Source organism: Gouania willdenowi, chromosome 21, assembly GCF_900634775.1.
Source record: "Gouania willdenowi chromosome 21, fGouWil2.1, whole genome shotgun sequence".
In the NCBI taxonomy this organism is placed as follows: domain Eukaryota; kingdom Metazoa; phylum Chordata; class Actinopteri; order Blenniiformes; family Gobiesocidae; genus Gouania; species Gouania willdenowi.
In genome coordinates, this window is record NC_041064.1 from 17,527,932 (window position 1) to 17,548,119 (window position 20,188).

At 38.8% G+C, this 20,188-nt stretch overlaps 1 protein-coding gene across 5 annotated transcripts in view; it reads right to left on the bottom strand.

Moving 5' to 3' along the window:
- plekhm3 (pleckstrin homology domain containing, family M, member 3) overlaps nt 1–17,022 on the bottom strand; it is a 37,623-nt gene extending 20,601 nt beyond the window's left edge. For 2 of the 5 annotated variants that reach the window (XR_003672665.1, XM_028436428.1), the window contains exons 1-3: nt 16,766–16,996; nt 13,769–14,713; nt 6,880–7,971 (exon numbers count right to left, since the gene is read on the bottom strand). Coding sequence is in view for 4 of the 5 variants with exons in the window: in XM_028436428.1 (XP_028292229.1) it covers nt 6,880–7,971; nt 13,769–14,291 (1,615 nt within the window). In the remaining variant the exon portion in view is untranslated. Of the gene's footprint in view, nt 1–6,879; nt 7,972–13,768; nt 14,714–14,893; nt 14,923–16,765 lie in introns of those variants that run through there. The other 3 variants (XM_028436429.1, XM_028436430.1, XM_028436431.1) reach the window with 3 other exon arrangements.
- Between the last annotated feature and the right edge of the window lie 3,166 nt (nt 17,023–20,188).

Below are 20,188 nucleotides of genomic sequence, written 5' to 3' on the forward strand. Positions count from 1 at the left end.
ATTTGTGTATTTACTAGACACTTCATCCTGTAATGTGCACAAGTCAACCTACTGTCTTAAATAAAAGTGCTGTGATAAGGATAATACAAAAGGTGAGCGAGCAAATACCTGAGTGTTAATATGTATCAGTTTATTGGCCCACACTAAATACCACAGTAATCTACACAAGCAAAGGTGTAGGTAATAAACATAGTTTGAAGGAACCTCTGACCCCCGATGGCACAAAAAGTCGAATCATCAAAAAAGATCAAAATACAAACATAAAACCCAATAACTTCCACCTTTCAAAATAAAGCTTTTGTTTGCCTTTCCTTAAACTGAAATAATTGTGCTAATTGTGCAATAAAACCAGATAAAATATCATTAATAAATCAGGGACTTAATGTTACTTCGTCCTTCAGACGATTTACACTGGTGATACCACATGAAGACAAAATGATAGTGTGCTCCCTACAGCCAAAAACTTGTATAACCAGCTGTATAGGCAAATTAAACGGCTGCAGAAATACTTAGTGTGTTGGCACTGCAATGGATAGCTACCAAAATGCCAGATAAAAAACAGCTTCTTTTCACAATAAAAGCTGTGCAAACAGTTTGAAAAAACCACATTTGCTTTATGAACATTCTCAATACTACTAGTTTTAAGTTACAGAAAATGAATCAATAATAAATTTGTAGAACGTCAGTACAGTACAGTACAAGCAGCACCGCATACTAATAAATACCCCAGATAGCAAAATTATCCTGGTCCATATCTTGACCAGTGGGCCCACAACTGGCATGTTCATCTGGCCCACATACCACATGGAATGATGGCACTTGGGTGTTTCGCTCCTGTTTGCTAAAACCTGGCCGCAGCCAAGCCATCCCAATGCCAAATGTCAGCCACGGACAGTACCTTATAAAATCCGCATTACTCGATGCTGACTTACAATAATTCAGGCAAAACAGGCCCAAATAATTTTCAAGATAACTACCCCACATTTGCAGCATTGCATGTGGGTCACTTTTCGCTTACATGTAATTTGTATGGGCCAGAAGAATGCCAAAAGTTCCAGATCATCGCAAGCAGTGGCCCACATCTGTATGCTATCTGGGACCTGACCGCAGAGTGGGCAAGCGGCGTGAGCAATGACCCCACCCCTTTGCTCCCCCAAATTCAACAAAAACCAGGACGGTAGAAAATGGTCTGTGGCTCCAATAAGGCTCGGCCCACTGTGGTACATTCCATTTTGGAGCCTATTCTGCCAACAGGTAGCAGCGTAGTTTTGGCTGCGTCAGGGATAAATGCCTTGTAAACTTGCTTAACAACAGTAACAAATTGCAACATTACAACCACAAGCCGGAGGTGACAATACAGCCTTTAAATGTGCTTAGTTCATTGATTTACGGAAAGACAAAAAGGTCATGACTGGGGCTGAGATTCAAGATCAAGTTTTCTATTTTGGTGATATACAGAATTACAATATATTTTTTTATTTTATAGCTTATTTTGTCATAAAATAATGATTTTGAGAGTCTCTGCTATCATGAAAAGCAGTTAGATGATTTCTGAATGTATCCTAGATCTTCCCCTAAACAAGCCACACTACAGAACTCACTCACACATGCTGTCCCTTATAGGAGAAAAAGACTAAAGTGGCACATAATGTGCAGCTGTTTGTTAATAACTGTGACTGCGTGACATTTTGCATTAGCAAACCTAACCCTGAAATGTCTTTCTAGTAAGACTTTATTTGAAATAAAATTATCGAGATGTATATCGTATATCGACATTTGGCAAAAGAATATCGAAATATGAATTTTTTTCCATATCGCCCAGCCCTAGTTATGACAGAAGATTGTGTTTTTCACCCAAGACAACCGTCTGAGCTTTACACATAGAGATGGGACTTTGTTATAATTAAATTAAGCCTTGATGCGGATATATTCTTTTAATGAACTTTAGTAACCAAATAACTCGAGCAGTAATTTCAGTCCTCGCCAAAATTGACTGAATTTTCGATAAAAATGCATCTGCTCTCCAAATGTGTCAGGATCATCCAAACTCATTAATCTGCCACAATCCCAACATGACAGGGTCATTTTTTCTGCAGTAGTCACAACAGGGTGACAGAAAGCTTTGTAGAGGAGAAGACTGATCCATCTCTCTCTGCAGCTCAGTTGTTCCTGAGCTTGGCTTTGTCTCGCTGACTCTTTAAAGTTCATTCCTCACCCAAACACCCGGAGCTACTCAATGATCACACACAGCCACACTCAAGCAAAGCACCCCTACAACAGGTGTCCCTTATCCCAGCTATCTTAGAGGCCATGAAGCCATTTGGGAAAACATATATGAAAACAAGCAGGGAAGAAAAGAAAAAGAAGATTATTATCAGTGTTAAGGAGGAAAACAGGGACTTAAAAATCAACCTAAACAAAAAACAAAAACTATTGAGGAAAAGAGGCATGTGTCAACGTGTTTGTCAGCAACACTTCAATGGTAAAACCAACAGAGGTGAAGAAGCAATGGATCAGACACAATAAGCAAAAGAGAAAGAAATAAGAGTAATAATATGAGTAATATGAAGAAAGCTATAAAAACAAAACAAAAACATGACCTAACAGCTGAAAAACGTATCCGTAAATTAGTGAAGAACATTTCCAACAGGCAAGAAATTCCTGAAAAAAAGAGGACATTTCTTTTTTTAAAGCTGCTCAACTGCTAGGGCTCCGTGCACTTGCTTTCTTTTTGCAGGCCTACAGGAGCCTTTGAGTCACAAGTTTATTTTTGTGTACAATTATAGCCAGAGATGCTTGGATAAACTCTACCCGAGCATGTATTTTAAGATGCGATTTTCAGCTCAAAAATACAGCCTTGATGATCTGATATGAATACTTAACTGGTCTGTGCATCAATCAAAGAGATAATTTTCAAATATCGTCTGCTTCAAGTACATTTTATAGTGTAAACAATGAATAGTTTTTTACCCATAAAACGTGCTGGCAAATAGAATATAACGTCCCAATAATGACTGACCAAAAGAATCTTCAGTGTCACCCTTATGTGTTATAAAACAGTTATAAAAGAATATTTCTGAATGTTTCTACATGTTTTTACAGCCAAAATATTCAGTTTGAAAAAAACAACTTATCTCAATATTGACATTTTTAATGGGCTAAAAAGTTACAGAAGACAGAAAGTGATTTGTAACATATTTAGAAGACGTAGAAGTTTCTATTCACCAGTTGAATTAGTGGTTATTTATGGTAGTTGTGTACATTTTGAATGTATATTCTGCAACTTTAATTTACTCAAAAGCTTCATGTCGACTTTAAACTCAAAGCTAACAGACCCCAGTTTGACAGAAACTGAAAAGGGTACTAAACATAAAATTAATCAGGCTAGTAGAGCTAGTTGTTTTTTTTTTTTTTTAACCAAGATACTAGAAGTCTCCAGTAAAGCAGTTTTGGTTTGTAATGCTTCCGAATGATTCACTTTGGAGTTTAGCTGTGTTACGAAATCCTAACAAAAAAATTCGAAAACAAAATTTTCTTGTTCAAACTTTTGTCTTTTTTTTGGTCATTTTTAACTAATAAAAGTGGGAGAATGTTAGTGCAAACTGCCTGATTGCTTAATATTATTTTTTATTAATTCTTATTATTATTACTATTAATGTATTCACAGAACTTATTTCCTTTTCCAAAAAAAAAACCCTACTTCATTTACAACAAATTCACAGGTGCTTTAATCTTCACAAATACCAATCTCTCAAATTGCAAAAGCGAATAATGGTTTCAGCTCTACTGTCCTTCCTCCTTCACAGGAAAAAGTAACCATGGTGTGTTTAGCACATCTCTGATCTTTTATGTGTCTTTCTGCGATGAAGAGAGAGCGGGACGCCGTGAAAGATGAATGGAAATTGAAACGTAGCTCAAAGGTCCACCAATTGTACTGCGGCTCTCTGTAGTGAGAGAGGGTCACTTTGACCTGCTGGGGAAAAGGGGGAAAGCAAGAAAAAGAGGGGGGAAGAGGAAAGAAGAGGTAGAGAGAGAGAGACAGAGAGAGGTAGAGAGAGAGAGAGAGAGAGAGAGAGAGAGAGAGAAAGAGAGAGAGAGGACACAGAGGCTTCAGCTTTTATCTGCCCGCCATTGGTTCAAACCAACACATCATGAACAAGACTGTGTTTGTGCGCATGTGTGTGTGTGTGTGTGTGTGCGCGCGCGTAACCTGAAAAGATCTGAGCTTTGATGTGTCTCATTCATACTGAACAAACCCTCAAATGAAATTGTGAACAAATGGAGAGCACTAAGAGAATGATTGTGTGGGTGTGTCTGTAAAAGCTCGTGTTGAGACAAACTGTCCATCTTTTGATGTGGAACTGCCTCCTGCATCTTTGATTCTCTCATATCTGTAGATTTCCTCTGTTTATCTACACCACCGCCCCTCGTCCCACCCGCCCATCACTCCTTTACCAAATTCACATGGCCCGTCGGGGGCCTGAGAATGTGCTCTGCTGCAACAACAGGGGTCATCAAAACTGTGGACACACTTTCCACACTGCGTGGCTACGTGTGTGATGGAGGTGAGGGGTTATTGGGTGGAGCAGGATCATGCTCTTCAAACGAACGCTGTCCCTTTTAAAGGGGATTCTAGAAAGCAGAGATACCCTGTGTAATTAATCGAATGCATTTTACTTTTTGATGTTAAATAACCAATCACTGGATATGTATGGGTGGAGCATGCATATGCAAAGGGACGACTTAAAACAAGTTCAAAGGACAAGCACTGAAAACTAAAGGACGGAGTAGTCGCAATCATCAAAGGATCTAATAACAAAAAAACAACAGCTTACTTAACCCACAGTGTTTATGGTTATTGAGTGCTTGTTACTGATTAGATCAACTAATCTGGGGTAAATTCAAAAATAAACAATGACCTGCCTATTAGTGCCATTATACACAACTAACTGCAATGGACTGCTTATTCAAAATAAGCATTACCCTTTACATACAGCTACATTATTATTATTATTATTATTATTATTATTATTATTATTATTATTATTATTATTATCACATCAAAACGAGGTTGTCCTATGCAGTGGCCAACATAAAGCAGGGTACACACACAAATATAATCTGGCTGTTTTTGTCCAGATTTCTCCCCTTCCCAACAAAGGATAGCAAAAAATGGATTATATTATGTCTTATAAGATTATCCTATAAGATTATCCTGAGGTCTGAATTTGTCTGGATAACTGGCTCTGAGATGGGTTAGGCCGAGCATTGTAAATGTTGAACGATTAAAACTTATAGTGTGTGGGGAAAAGCGATCACTCCCAACTCATGACCATGTTATTGTTGATGACGAATGGAATGTATCCAATCAAGAAACAAGCTGACTGAGAAACATGTAATGCTGCGTCCCAGGTACAGACACTCAAGAGTCCGAACTTGGCATTATCGAGTAGAAAATTCCGAGTTTAACCGAGTTCAGCAGCAGCACATAGAAATATCATGACAAAACTGTTATATGCCCAATTTATTTATCTTCATGTGTGGGGTTTGTAACAAATAAAATATCTCTTCAGATTCACAAAATCCTTCTGTGTGTACCCCGATTAAGACACATATTCCATGAAGGGCAACAAATTTAACCAACTTAGCATCAATGCTCGAGATGCAATTAAAGGTCTATGCAAAAGACCTCACATAGAAATTTGTTGCGTTTTAAAAGCACAGAAAAATTATCAAGAAAATGTTAAGAACAATGACATACTATTGAAACTCTTAAATAATTAAAGTGGCATGAGATGACTGCAGTCCATCTTGTGCTCCAAAATCAAACAAAACTAAAAACGTCTTCCTTCTGGATTACAAACAGATTTGGAGTTCAAATGGTGTGAAAGACATTTCAAGGTCTGCTCGGACTCACCGCAGGAGATTAAGAAGGGATACAGTTGAATAAATGAGGAGGTGATGGCAGAACAATAGGATACAAAAAGAGGGAAAGGCTGAGAATGTGAATGGAAACAAAAAGGAAGGAGGGGGAAAGGAGGGAATTAAATGGCATGAATGAGCAGAGGTGTTCTGTATAGAAAATAGACATATCCAGCTGTCCTGTCCATCCTGTGCTACGCAGAGGCCTTTCAAATAAACAACTGCAATCACTGCTGACCACTGTAGCATCCCCAGGGCTGCTTTCATTCACTCATTCATTCATTCATTCATTCATTCATTTCTCCTCTCCTCCTGTGCTTTAAGCCTACCAATTATCATTAGTTGCCCCCCAGGCCTCTGGCCTTTCAAATCAGTCCTGCAATTATAAGCCAGTTGTTACAAATAAAATGGGAGGTGATCGGTAGTTGTTCAAAGCCCTCCTGTGTGAGAAAGAAAGTGGAAGTCCATGCTTCACACCCAGAGAGAGTAAAAGCACCGCCACTATTCAATGTGGCTGTCTAAAGGCCTGGTGCAACCAGTAAGCATAATGATAGACGAGGGAGAGGTGGTAATGAACCTGGATTGAAAAACTGCTAAGTACTGAAAAACTGCTAAAATCCACCCTGGGAAGGACAGCGAACAGTAAACATTGATGGTATGGATTGGCATAAGAAGGCTTATTTATATGTGTCGAAGTGTCCTTGGGCAAGACACTGAACCCTAAGTTGCTCCCAGTGGTCGACAAGCACCTTGCATGGCAGTCCTGTCCCACTGGTGTGTGAATGTGAGAGTGATTGGGTGAATGAGCTGATATGTAAAGCACTTTGAGACTGCTTCAGTGTGGTGATAAAGCGCTATATAAAATCAAGTCCATTTACCAAGTCCATTTATACTTCCTATAAATTGAGACATGCTAATAATTACATCAATAAAAGATAGAAGCCTGATGCCACTCACCTGCACACCTGAAGCTCTGAGCAGTTAGTCCCTTTTCAACAGCCAGGCAGGTGAGAATACTGAGGAAACTGGTAGTGACGGACTGTCGTTTGGCTTTCTGGGCATCCCTCTGCCTTCTATCCCGAGAAGGCTTCGATCTCAACAGCACTCCTTGGATGTTGGGAGGTTCTTCAGCAGATTCTTTCCCTTCTTCTTTTGCAGGCCTCTGAGCTGCTATCACTTTCTTCAGTGCCTCCACCCATTGCTGGGACTTGATCTGATCCTCTGCCCGAAGTTTTAGGACTTCTTTGGGGAAAACTGCCTGAAATACTTCTCCTCTATTGCCCTTTAGGTTACAGTTCTCTGGCTTTTGATCCTGTTGCACAGCCAAGCAAGATCCTAGAGAAAACTGGGCAACAGGCTGAGAAACTGAACCAGAACCCTCAGTAGGAAATGCCTGGAGAGCAGATCTGGTCAGAACAAAGGTGAATGGCCTCCAGTTGTTCTGGTCCATCAGCTGATACAGAAGACCAGCTTTAAGGACATCTTGGGAGTGTTGAGTGAACAGAGGAAGAGTGGTAGGTCTGCTTATGACCCCAGAATGCCGCTGAAGTGAGAGTGATGCCTCAGCTGAAGTGGGGCTGTCGGTATTATCAGGCCTGGTGTCAAGCCCAGAGGAAGAGAGAGAGGATGAAGGCAACATGGAGATGGGAAACTTGGCAACTTGTTGATCTCCAGTCTTGAGCAGGAGGTTCTCCTGCCTGAGGGGTCGAGCTGCCTGTACCTTCTCCCACATGAGCCGTCTCCACTCCAGGGCTTCCCACTGGTTGGCTGCCCTCAGCTGGAGGCGTGTAGTGTTGAAGAACAAAGCCTGGAGCGTACGTTGGTCAATGGATTGGTTTGCCTGACCAGACGGTGCAGGGGAGATGATAATTTGGCAGTGTGACAGCGAGTAAGCTGTGCCAAGATGTTGGTTTCCACTGCTGTCGATAGAGTACAGTCGCAGCTCACAAGGTGTCAACTCAACGTGGCAGGGCAGCCAGCAGCCCCGGGACCCTTCACGGTGCTCCATCTCACCCTGCTTCACTACGCTGCTCCTGCTACTCTTTTCAGCTAAACGAAGAAAGAGTAATAAAGGTGGTTATCATATTTTAAATAATTTTTTTTCTATAATAATGATGACTGTAAAGAAAGGTATTTAAAGAGTAACTAAAACCAAGGGTTTTTGAATGATGAGCATCTTTAGGCTGGAAATTTAAAAAAATTTCCAGGGCTCCTGGAGCAATTAAGACACACCCAGTCTCTACTATAAAATCTCAAAAAATATCTATGCTATGCTAACTACCAAATCAATACTCACTATACCCCCCTATTCGTAATTATCTCAATTAAACCTAATCGCTACAGATTGCAGAGTCCACAGGTGCTAGTTTTTTATAAAAGAGGCGGGGCCTACAGTGGTGGTTCGTGTAGTGTAATAGTCGTAGTTACTCTTACATTTTCACAACTAAATATGCCAAATTGAAATACTTTGACTAAAATGTCAACAGTTGGACTAAGATCAATGGCACCATTTCTTAACCAAATGCATTTGTTTTAAGCTGAAAAAAGTGGTTTTAGGGTTTAGTTACTCTTTAAGGCACATTGTTGCATCAATTTTTATCAACAGGTTACTAACAAGCAAATGTAAAAGCACAAATGCATTTATCTTAGCAAAAGACTTGAATGCAGGAAACAAAATACTAGACTGACAAGGCCAACATCTGCTATGTTCCAAGATCATGGTACAAGGAGGGATCAATCTTTCTCAATTGATGCTACATAAAACTGGTGACTGTTGATTCTAAAATAATATGAAGAGTAAAATAAAAAAGTACTTTTTAAGATATCAAATAATTTTTGGATGACCATGGCTCAGGTGGTAGAGGTTGTCTTCTTTTTGAGAAATTGGGGGTTCGAGCATAAAGCTATACCTGTCCCAGTTATAAAGTATCCAAGAGGCATGACACCTAAAGGCTCAAACGTACTCGGGTGGACACCTGCAAATTTGAGTCCGCGCAGAGTCTGGAAGAGTCCGCCACGCCAATTAAATGCAAAGCTCAGATTTTACGACCGCGCTGACTCCTCCACGTAGTTGGTGTTACACAAAACACTGTTCGGCATTGTATCGACCCGCATTAAATGTAACAACGACCTACATTTCACCTGCCTGCTGAAACAGAGCAGGAGAAATGAAAACGAGCTTAGAGGAGAGACTGACAGACGAGCTATGACAGTAGCGACACCTTTAAAACACGTCCCAGGAGGACACAGACTACAGAGAAGTGCTAAGAATCATGGGACATGTAGGATTTTAATGGAAGCTACTACGTAGCGATCTTCCCAAGTATGTAAGCTCTGAGGAGTGCGGACAGTCCGCGCTGAGTCCGTTGTGCGCAGGGACCGCCCAAGTATGTTTGAGTAGCATCTGGTAGCTCCATCATTAATGGTGTGTGAATGAAGTATGAATGGGTGAATGTGCCTAACATTGTATAAGTCAGAGTTGCAGTGAGTTACAATTGTAATTGCATAATTAATAATTAATTACAATTATGACGTAATTGTAATTTTAAAAATCTGTTGCTGTTGTAATTGTAATTAAGTTCAAATAATTGACTTTGTAACTGTAATTGCCATGAAAACTCTATGTAAATTGTCAAATACAATTTAACACAAAACCGGGGAACCACATTACAGGTCTATGTTCAGATCTACACTTACAATATGTAACAATTATTGAAATATGTTTCATATCAAGATTTCCCACATTTTACCATTGAAAGAATATATAAATTGAGGAGTATACTGACACAAAAAAGGCTCAGATGCCCACATTAAAAATACTTAAACCATTATTTTCATTGATTAGGAAGCCTAACAAGGTAAACAATAGAGAGGAAATAAATTAGATGATAGATATTTGTTTTGAGTGTATCTTACAGCTGATTTAGGACTTGTTATCATAAGAAATGCTAACAGAAAGCTAACATAAGAGGAAGGTTGAACTTTATTAGGTTATTCATTTTATTAATTGTGATTAATTGTAACTGAACTTTAGTAATTGAGAACATAATTGTAATCGACTTTCTGAGGATTACAAATAATTGCAATTTAATTGTAATCGGAAAAAATACTGGTCACTGTAATCGTAATTGAATTGTAATTGAGCATGGATAATTTAAAACGTAATTGTAACTGAAAAATGTAATTGACCCCAACCTGGTATAATTGCCTTGGAACTTCATCAGTGGTAATTACAAGCACTATATAAATCAAGTCCATTTACCAAATTCATTTTTTTCATTCTAACATTGATTTGTAAAATTGAAATGTGCCCAAAAATAAACTAGCCCTGATTTAATGTTCAAAACCAATCGAACCATGCAAGTTCACATGTACCGTGTCAAGTTTTCTTAAAAATAACAACATTCACTTACACTCAACCCCAACTACACAGATTTAATTGAATGACTGCCTTGATAAGCAGTCTAATTGAAAGACATTACATTTATTTCTTTACCATGCCTAAACCCTCTGGGTGTTAAGTGGAAAAACTTCAGTTAACCCAAGGCTGGCGATTTCAGTGCCTCATCAATCTTATCAAAACATCAACGGACACTTTGTCACTCGGGTTGTTGGTGCGTGCATGTTAACAAACCTATTTCTAAAAGGAACAAATGAATATGTAAATGGGTTTAGCAGGAAACAACACAGGCTGATTGGCAATCTTTACGCATGGCAGGGTTGAGATGAGAATTGGGCATTGTGGTTAGGAAACCTGCTTGGTTCAATTACCGTTCATCTGCACCTGGTAGGATTTGACATCATACTGAGTCCAAGGCTAACATACAAATATAAAGGCCACTATCAAGAACTAACTTATTCTCTCAATTTTAATACACCGTCTTCTACAGCTACATTATAGTATATAGTGTAGCTGCAGGTTAACATATGTCTTTTAACTGGTAAATAGGTACATAATGGGCAGCGCCATACTGTGGCTGACCTGCTAACTACCCATTCTAAAGATTCATTCTCTGTGTTAAAATGCTGCTGTATTGAACCGTATGTTGTGTTTGTTGTGTTTTCGTTGCAATGTTTGCTGAAGACTTTTTCATGATCCCAAACTCCGCCCCTCTCTACAAGGGCCTAGTTTGGTTTTTGCCTTTTTTTTTTAATCTCTTCTTCCTACCCATTGTTTCATATTTCTCATCTAATGAACGGAGCGCTGCTCTTGCTGGCTGCTCTTGCTATTGTTCTTCATGTTTCTTGGTCGGTATGTAACTGAAACTGAATTTTGCCTCGGGGATTAATTAAGTATAATCAATCAATCAATCAATAGTCAAGAACTTGCCGTTTTCTAGGACACAAAGGTAAAACACTTAGACCAAGCCATGGTCATGTTTGAACACATAGTGGAAGGCTACACACTGTGAAAAGGTTTGTTAGCGGCGCTACTGCTAATGCTATCTTAGTTGGATTCTCTAATCCAGCCATTGGAATGATTGTTGATATGTGATGATTTATCTTTGTGTGGTACACTGTGACGGAGTATCTACATCACCTTAAACCTAATTATAATGTAATGGGTGCCAATGCCTGCGGACCTTAACCAAAAAAAGCTGTTTTAGAGTTTTGAAGGTTCCCACTGAAATTAAAGACTTTTATTAAGGGAGTCCTGACCATGATCATTTATTACACTCAACTGATTTGAACTTCAAACAGATGGAAGTTGGAAACAAACAATCAAAAGACAAGTGTAGAACAATTTTACAAGAATTTTTTAAAGCAGAGAGCCAGAGTTCTGTTTTAGACTGCAGAATTTCAAATTATTTTGTGACCTGCTCCACGATGAAAGCGCAAAAGTGTTTTTCAAAATCATACAGTATTGGTTTTCAAATACAATGTGCGGGACAGGGGTTAAACACTATTCCAGGTTAGAAACTTCTATTAATACCATCAGTTTTGTATCTAATATGAAACAAAGTCCAAGGCATTTGTCCATGTTTAATGCCACATGTTGACGAGAGTTTCTCTCTTTGTACTTTTCAGAGGCACACCATTTGCTTGATTTGTAGTGTTTGATTTAGTACTAGCATAGTACATTTGTATTCCTGAAAATAACTTTGTACCTTACACTTTATAAATAACTAGGCAGTGTGGTTAATAATAATGCACATCCAATCAAGCTATGAATGAATAATGTTGATTTGGTTCCACATATGCATGTACATTGTGTTTGGAAAACAGTAATCATTTCTATTCACCTTCTAAACATCCCCAGCTGTCACTAATGGAAAGCCTAACAAGCCACTTTTTAAAATGTGAATAAGGAGAGATGGGACTGGGCTGAGTCTCGCTGCCTTCTGCTTATTACCGTCCTAATACCTCTCTTCTTTGAGTGCACATCGAGCCAAACTAAATAGCCTGATGTCCTTTCACATGTATGCTAATGCTAAATAATCCTTCCAGTATTGGGGGCCGGGTAATTGGGTTTCCTCTTTTCTCGCCTCATTTGAGTGCATTTGCTGACAGGATTACACGCCATTATCCCTCAGGATCCCTTAGGATCTCCCTTAGACCTTCAGATAGCCAAAACACACACAACAAATACAGCCTGTGTGTGGAAGTGTGTACATGCACGTGTGTTGGGCTATCAGCACGAAAACGAAAAGTCACAGATCATCTCTCATTTTGGGTAAACATAATTTTCTGTCATTATTTCTATAACTTAAGATGTTTCAACCTTAACCACAGCACACACAGCCTGATCTGCACCACAAGAAATTTGACAAAGCTTTTCGGCCAGCGGACAGTAAGCAGAAATAGGAGCTGTAGAGAAGGTGTCAATGTGTCGTGCTGGACTGGCAGCATTTTGGATACATTATGAGCTACTTCAGCTTTATTGGGAAGGTGACCAAAGGACATGACATCGTGTTAGCAGTCACAAAGGAACTCTTCACAGCACAATTGTCCAATTAAGGCAATTCAATGAAATGTTTTAATGTTATCGCAAGGAGGGGGTATTTTCCCACAAGAAATAAACTGTTTGCTGTGTAATACAGCTGCTCTGGGAATGCAAGTGTTTAGTGAAGTGAAGCCAGATTTATTTATCCAACTTTGTAGATTAGGCCTCTTTACCCTACACTGCTGTTGTTCTTTTTCTACTAAACTACATGCCACAGCGGCATGTTGCTGGCTGCCCCCACAGGTCAGCAAAAAAAGCGTGTGGACCATAAACAGACTATTGTGTAGACTGTGTGGATTTTTTAAGTGATATCATATTGATGATGAGCATATATTAAGTAGTTTCAGACTGGCATGAATTATCAGTCTGGCAGGGGCACCTTAAGTTTTTCTACTTATTTATTTTATTGCTTCTTCTATTTTCTATCTTCAGTTACAATCTTTAAAAGCTCATACCGAGTTCAAACTCAAATACATTTTAATTTAATAATTCATTAGGATGATAAATCACTACTTAAGGCGCTTTTTATTAAGATTAGAAACATTACAAAAATAAAATATTTACATAAAAAAATGAGTAACACTATTTGAAGTTTAATACATAAGGCTGACATTATCTGTCATTAGCATGAATAAGGTGTCATAAAGGCAGTCATTAGCTAAAATATGACACCTTTCACGAAATTATGACACCTTTGGAACTATGTTGGCAACTTTTGGATTAGGTGGAGGGATCTAGTGGGGATAGGGTTAGGGTAATGAACAAAACTTAATGACAGCCTTCACACCACCTTATTTATGCTAATGACAGGTGTCATGTCAAAATAATGACAGCGTATAGGTAAATATAACGAATACAGCATATAAGTAAAGTGTTACCAAAAAATGTATAAATGAGCTTTACCTGCTTGCTGATGGTTAAGTATCATGTTCTTCAATGTGTTGCAGTCCAGTGCGAGCAGCCCGTTGTCTGTAAAGGCAGATGAACGGTAGTTGACATCCGATCTGGACCGGTTGTGTCCCTTCTTAAAGACCGAGTTGGATGTGGAATTGGTGGTGTTGATGGTGCACTCCTTGCTATGAGCTGCCAAGTCATTGGTGGAGTGTGCTCGGCTTCTCTTACCATGCCTCAAGCCCATGCCTAACCCAAACACGCTCAAGTTTTCAGCCCAGGCCAGGGCGAGGGGCCCCACCTCTGGTTGCTCTGCAGCCAACAGGCTCCACACACCACTGGAGCTCAGTTTCCCCAGTGCAGCACTTGAAACATCCTGTAGCTGCTTTGGTTGACGGGTAGGCTGGAGTTTTCCTGTCTGAGCTTGGCTCGACCCTTGGCCTTGCATCCTGTCAATGCAGTGGATGAAGTCTTCTGTGGCCTCAAGAGCTGGGCTAATGTCTCCCACCATGTCAAGCTGCTCAAGACCTTCCATGGCTGTACTCAGACAGGCTTTAACCTGAGCCTCAAATGTCCCAATTTAAAAGTTTCCAGAAATAAGAGGAAATCCCAGATTGAAACATCCTCATGCCAAAAATAGATCTGTGGCAGCGAGCTGGACTAAACAGTATTCAGAGGTAAGCTGATGAGCTAAAAAAACAAAAACAACATTAAAAATGTCGGCATTCTTCCCAAGCTCAAGCCAAAAGGACATCATGTGGCCTTTAATCAGGAATAACGTCCTCTGCACCGATAAGATTCCAGAAGCTTTTAGGGAACCAAGTAGATAATTCTTACAGTCAGTCTATAATCTTTAGATGCCGGACTGAAAATCAATCTTCGACCCAACGGTTGGTAAACCATTTGCATCTTGGGCAGCTATTATGTCATCATATGCAGGGGATTTATGTATTTAATCTAGAAACAGAAAACAGAGAAATAGAACATTTTAAAGTAGAAAGAATACATTGGAAAGTTATGATGCTTTTTCTATCCAAACATATATTTTTATTAAACATAAACAAAACTTGAATTAAGTCAAACGTCAGATAAAAGGTTGAGGTTATTTATTTCCATTAAAGTATTAACCTACTCTACCAGTCAAAAGTTGAAGAACAGCACACTTTTTCCAGTTTTTTACTGAAACTTATTCAGTTGATTGTGTCATTGCACTCTGAAATGAAAGCATAGAACAAATAAGCAATTTGAGTTGAAAACCAAAGCTTTTTTTAACCTCTGGCTGTTCAGTACTTACCTTTGTACCATTTCAAGCTATTCATTGGACTTGCACGATTCGAATTGCAATAAATAACTGGAAAAATCAGGGTGTTCTAAAACTTTTGATGGGTTGTGTACATCATCTTCATCCCCCTGGCTGGGATAGAACATTTTCACATTCTGTGAATAAAAGCCACACCTTGCCTAGCATGTTATGATCACATTATTCATGTATTCCCTTTCAACGGGAAGCAGGTCATGGTGGGGTTTCACATCATCTATCATAATGTTGATCTCTTCATATCCTCTCAGTCATCAGTCTGTTTCACTCCTATCGATGTCACACACACTTCTTCCTCTGGCTCTTTTCTGCTCTCAACCTTTCATTGATTTTCTTTGTGTCTACAGCTGAGCCTCAGTTACTTTTCCACATATATAAATTATTGAGCATCCATTACGCCGCTCGAGTCCTCCTCCTGCTGTCCCAGTGAACAGCCATGGGGCTGTGTGGAGTTTAGATTATTTAGATAATGTTGTTAATGTAGAGTTTAAAAACAATTGTACACTCTGCCGCTCGGTCTCAAGTTCAACCAACAAATACACAAGCATTGGCTTATTGATCAGAAACACAAGACATTTCGCATTTTCCATTTTAGCCCCCGTTGTTATGACGATGCTTCTCAGCATTTATTCAGCATTACATCACCTCCTTACTGATATCTGCATGTCATCAGTTTGTTACTTCTCACTTCCCACTGAGTCCTATTGACTCACAAATGAAAACACACAAGCAGACAGCAGCTGAAGAACAACCAGCAAAACATTATACAACATCGAAATGAAAAGAAAAAAAGCATTTAAGTTTATTATCAACGTTTGATTTGTTCTTACCTCAACACTTTAAAAAAAAAGATTCTAAATGTTAGAGTTTAGCAATAAAATCTCATGTAGTCTGTATTACGGTAACAACCATTTCAAAATCAGGGGTAGAGCTTATACTTATTTGAAAACTGCCCACTCATAACAATTATAAGATTTACTTTATATTTATGTCTGGTTTTATTTTTTTCAAAAACATTCCTCTTCATCCTATATTTGGATTAGACTGGAAACTGCTTATTACTATTACTATTTCATGATCACACTCGAAAATTGGGTGTGCTGTATTTTAGAAGCATGTAAACACTTTTAAACAGTTTATTTGATAGCAATATGGATTAGGTGAGTCTGTATTCTATTACAACCTTCTTGCAATTGTGTTGCTTTAGATTAGCATCAATGAATGCAGATTAAATGGTCCTGTCATTTGGTTTGAGATCTTCACACACCAAATTATATTCCCTGAAAAGTGAACTTTTTAATGCAAAAAGCACAAATAACGAACAGCCACATAGGAATGAGGAATAAGGTAAGCAGGTGAGAACAGAAGGTTAATGACTGACACTGTATTATTAGGTATTTATGTTTTATTTATTAATAAATCACTTTAGTCGAGCTGTCGGAGTGACCTACGGGATAATACAAAAGTTTTATGAACGATTAGAGCTAAAGATAGATCATCAGACAGTTACTGTAAATTCTGCCATGTCAGCTCAATTTTAGCAGGCTTACAGCTGAAAGTATTATATCAGTACACATGACGTCAAAAGGTCATTCTCTGATGAGACTTTTGAATACAATCATCTCTTATATATGTATCGTATTTCTATAATGACACAATTCAAGCAGTGATATTTGAATTTAATGAGTTACCTGCAGTCCCGGGCACGGCCTGTTGTGATTTGTTGCTAATGCGGCTAACGTTAGCCTCCCTCCATCCTCGATAAATGTCCTCAGATACAACTCCGCCCTCCCACTAACTACAACCACTGTAGGTAGACAAAGCCGTGCAGCAATGGACAACTGCTGAAGTGATGCCGAGCACCAGCGAACACACTCACCTTACTGTGTTTACCATTATGTCATCTGAAAGTCCGTCCGAGCCTCGCCGCTCCGACTGCAACTGAAGCTGCAACGCGAAGGTTCCGCTTAGGGACTGTCTGTAACACAAGGCCCGGGGGCCAAATCCGGCCATAGAACACTGAAATCGGTCCACAGAAAAAAGTGAAAATTAAGCAGGAAGCATTTTTCACAATGTAAATGAACAAATAAATCAGTTGTAGATATCTCAGTCCTGGCCAATTCATAAATTCTTTGAAAAACCACAATATTTTCAGGAACTTGCTTTTTCCTGTGTGTATATCACATGATTATTGTCACAAATTGTCGAAAGAACTTTCACATTTTCGAAAATCATCCACGCAAACAAACACTCAAATAATCCCACAAAAACTTTTACCTAAATTATAGAAAAATGTGTCACAAAAGCAAGAAATTCTGAAGTGGACATCTGTCATTTATTGCTTGGATATTGTCAGTGCCTTACACACTGTTTACATCAGGTTTTAATGAAAGTGCAAAATAAACAATAACGTAAAAAAAAAAAAAAGAATTCTACATCTGAAATCTGCGGCCCTCTTAAGATCAATCTGCTCCATACCCAGATAGCACGCAAAAGTCTTGCCGATGTCGGCCTCAGATCGTGCGTCGGCATTCTACTCCTAATACGTCATTTTGTGTGTTTTTTCCCCCAAAATCACTGATACCACTTATAAAATTGTAGAACTGTAAAATGTCACTTCCATGTGCTGGGGCTCTTTTGGCTATGCTGCTGCAAACACATTTATGATCATGAAATGTGTTTCTCTTTATTTTGTCCACACACAATAAACTTTTTAATGGTAGTATATTGTTTTGTTGTTGTTGTTGTGATATTGCCATATTCCTATCAGATTTAAGTGAATACTCGACTATGGATATGGAGATATTTATACTAATTGAATGATCCGAGCTAAATAAAGGTTAATATAAGCTGTAGAGAGGTCGCGCTGAGCATCTTTAATCCATCGTCCAAACATCTGCCAAACGCAGATATCGCTGCGACGTCTGCCCAATGAACAAACGCTCTCTATAATACGTCTCGCCAATGCAACGTCATTCATCGTGCCGAAGTCGGCGAGATGTATGTGTGCTATCAGGGTATTTGGCCCGAGTGAAAATAAAGGTTTGACACCCCTGTCTTAGAGTTACCTGCAACCATTGTAAACCTAACACACAATTTCTGGTTTCAACACGTTGCCTCCTTCTTTTCTCTTCAGATCGGAGTGATGAGGTGTCACTTGCTGTTATTGAAAAGCATCAGCTTGTGGAATTTGTGTGACTGTGAACCTATGACCTCCAAAGCAAGGTATGACAAACATTTACTGATGGAACCACGAACCAGCCTCGAAGAAATGGCCAACCACAAATCCCGACCCCTAATTTGCGAAATTGTCTGAGCTCTTAAAAGAATGCATTTGTATTGCATTTTCTTGTGAATGCCTCTTTTGTCAAGATGCACTCATCAAAGCTCGTGCACTTTACTAGTGAAAGTATAGCCTCAGTAGGCCATGCACAACCCTAAGGTCAAATAAGCAATCTGAAAGAAGGAAATGCAGCAACAGAAGATCTAGAACTAAGTTGTTCTTTCTCTTTGGGGGAGAATGTCTTTTGATGTTTTTTTTTTCTTTTTTTTTTACCAGTTTTTGACTGCCTAAGGATTTCTTTAAAGTCAGCCAGTCAAGTAGCGGCCAGCCATCTAGCCAGCAAGACTGAAATTCAGTGGTCAATTTAACACACTTAATACAAGTGTCAAATGTCCCTTTTTAAAGCCCATGCATTGTGCCAATTAAGGCAAGGCAAATCTATTTTTATAGCATCAGTAAAAAGTGAAACAGACAACATTTAACAGTTTAAACATCAATTAGAACTTTAAAATAAGCAGTAAAAACTTTAAATCAACAATAATATGATGAAAAATCTCCCCCTCAGACATTTGAAGATTTAAAAATGTCGGATTACAGTGGATGCTGACTTTAGTTCTGCTGGTAATTTGTTCCACTTCTTTGCAGCACAACAACCAAAAGCAGTGTCACCATGTTTGCTGTGAACTCTGGGCTCCACTATCTAACCTGTGTCCATAAAGCTGAGAAACCTGCTGTGTTCAGGAACGTTAAGCTTTGATACTTATGAAGACGCACTCTACAGTGAGTTATGAGCCCATTATATTTAGTGGGATAAACAAACTATTGTTTCTGAATTAGTCTTGAATGTTTCGCAAAGAAGCAAGTGTTCAAATCCCACACTGGATATTGCATGTTATATTTTACCTCAAGCAATAGTCAATAGTTGTTTGGGGTTTTTTTGTAAAAAAAAAAAAAAGAAGGGCATTGTATTTGTTTCTCCAAAATACAAATACAAGCAAATTATGGCTTTATTTTGTTCCTGAAGCCAATTAGCCAAGCACGAATGAACAAGCGCAGTCCCCAGTGTCCAGTGTCAATATTCATGCCAGGGAAAACACTTTTCACTTTTAATGAATACACAACACTAAAGGAGAAAAGACATTGCATAAAAAGTAAAGTAAAGGATATTACTTAGAACATGTTTATGGAGCAATAGGGAGCAATCATCTTCTGATCCAGGGTTTGGGGGTCCATTCCCAAGGCTGTACCTGTGTATGTGTCAAAGTGTCCTTGGGCAAGACAGTAGCTCTCAATGGTTAAATTTGTGCCTTGAATGGCTGCTTATGTGTCACCGCAGTACAAAAGTTAAGGTGTTCATCAGGTTGAAGTCTTTAAAACAGATTTCTCTGGTTAGATGTTCCACCTCTTTTGTCAGGGAGGTGTAATGAGAACGGTCCATGTTTCAATCTAGGAAACTCTTGTGTGATATAGGGGAGGCTCTTTGAGTGGCTTTTAAAGGACATGGTATCTGCTCGAGATGCACTTAATGATGCAGCTGAGAAATTCTCAACAGAGACCAACTGCATTACTGGGTTTTATACCATTTCAAAAGGTAGGTTTTGGGTACTTACATTGAAATGTAATTGTACAATCAACCATAACAACATGATTATTAAATATCTCTGGCATAAACTGAAAATCACCTTTGAATCTCTTTAACAAACCAATGAATATGTCAGAAATTCCAGAGTGACTGATCTATTTATTGGCCAATTGTTTGATCATCTATCTAGATTAATGTGAAAGGATCTGTTAAACATCACATTGATCAATTTGAGTATGTGTCTTTATG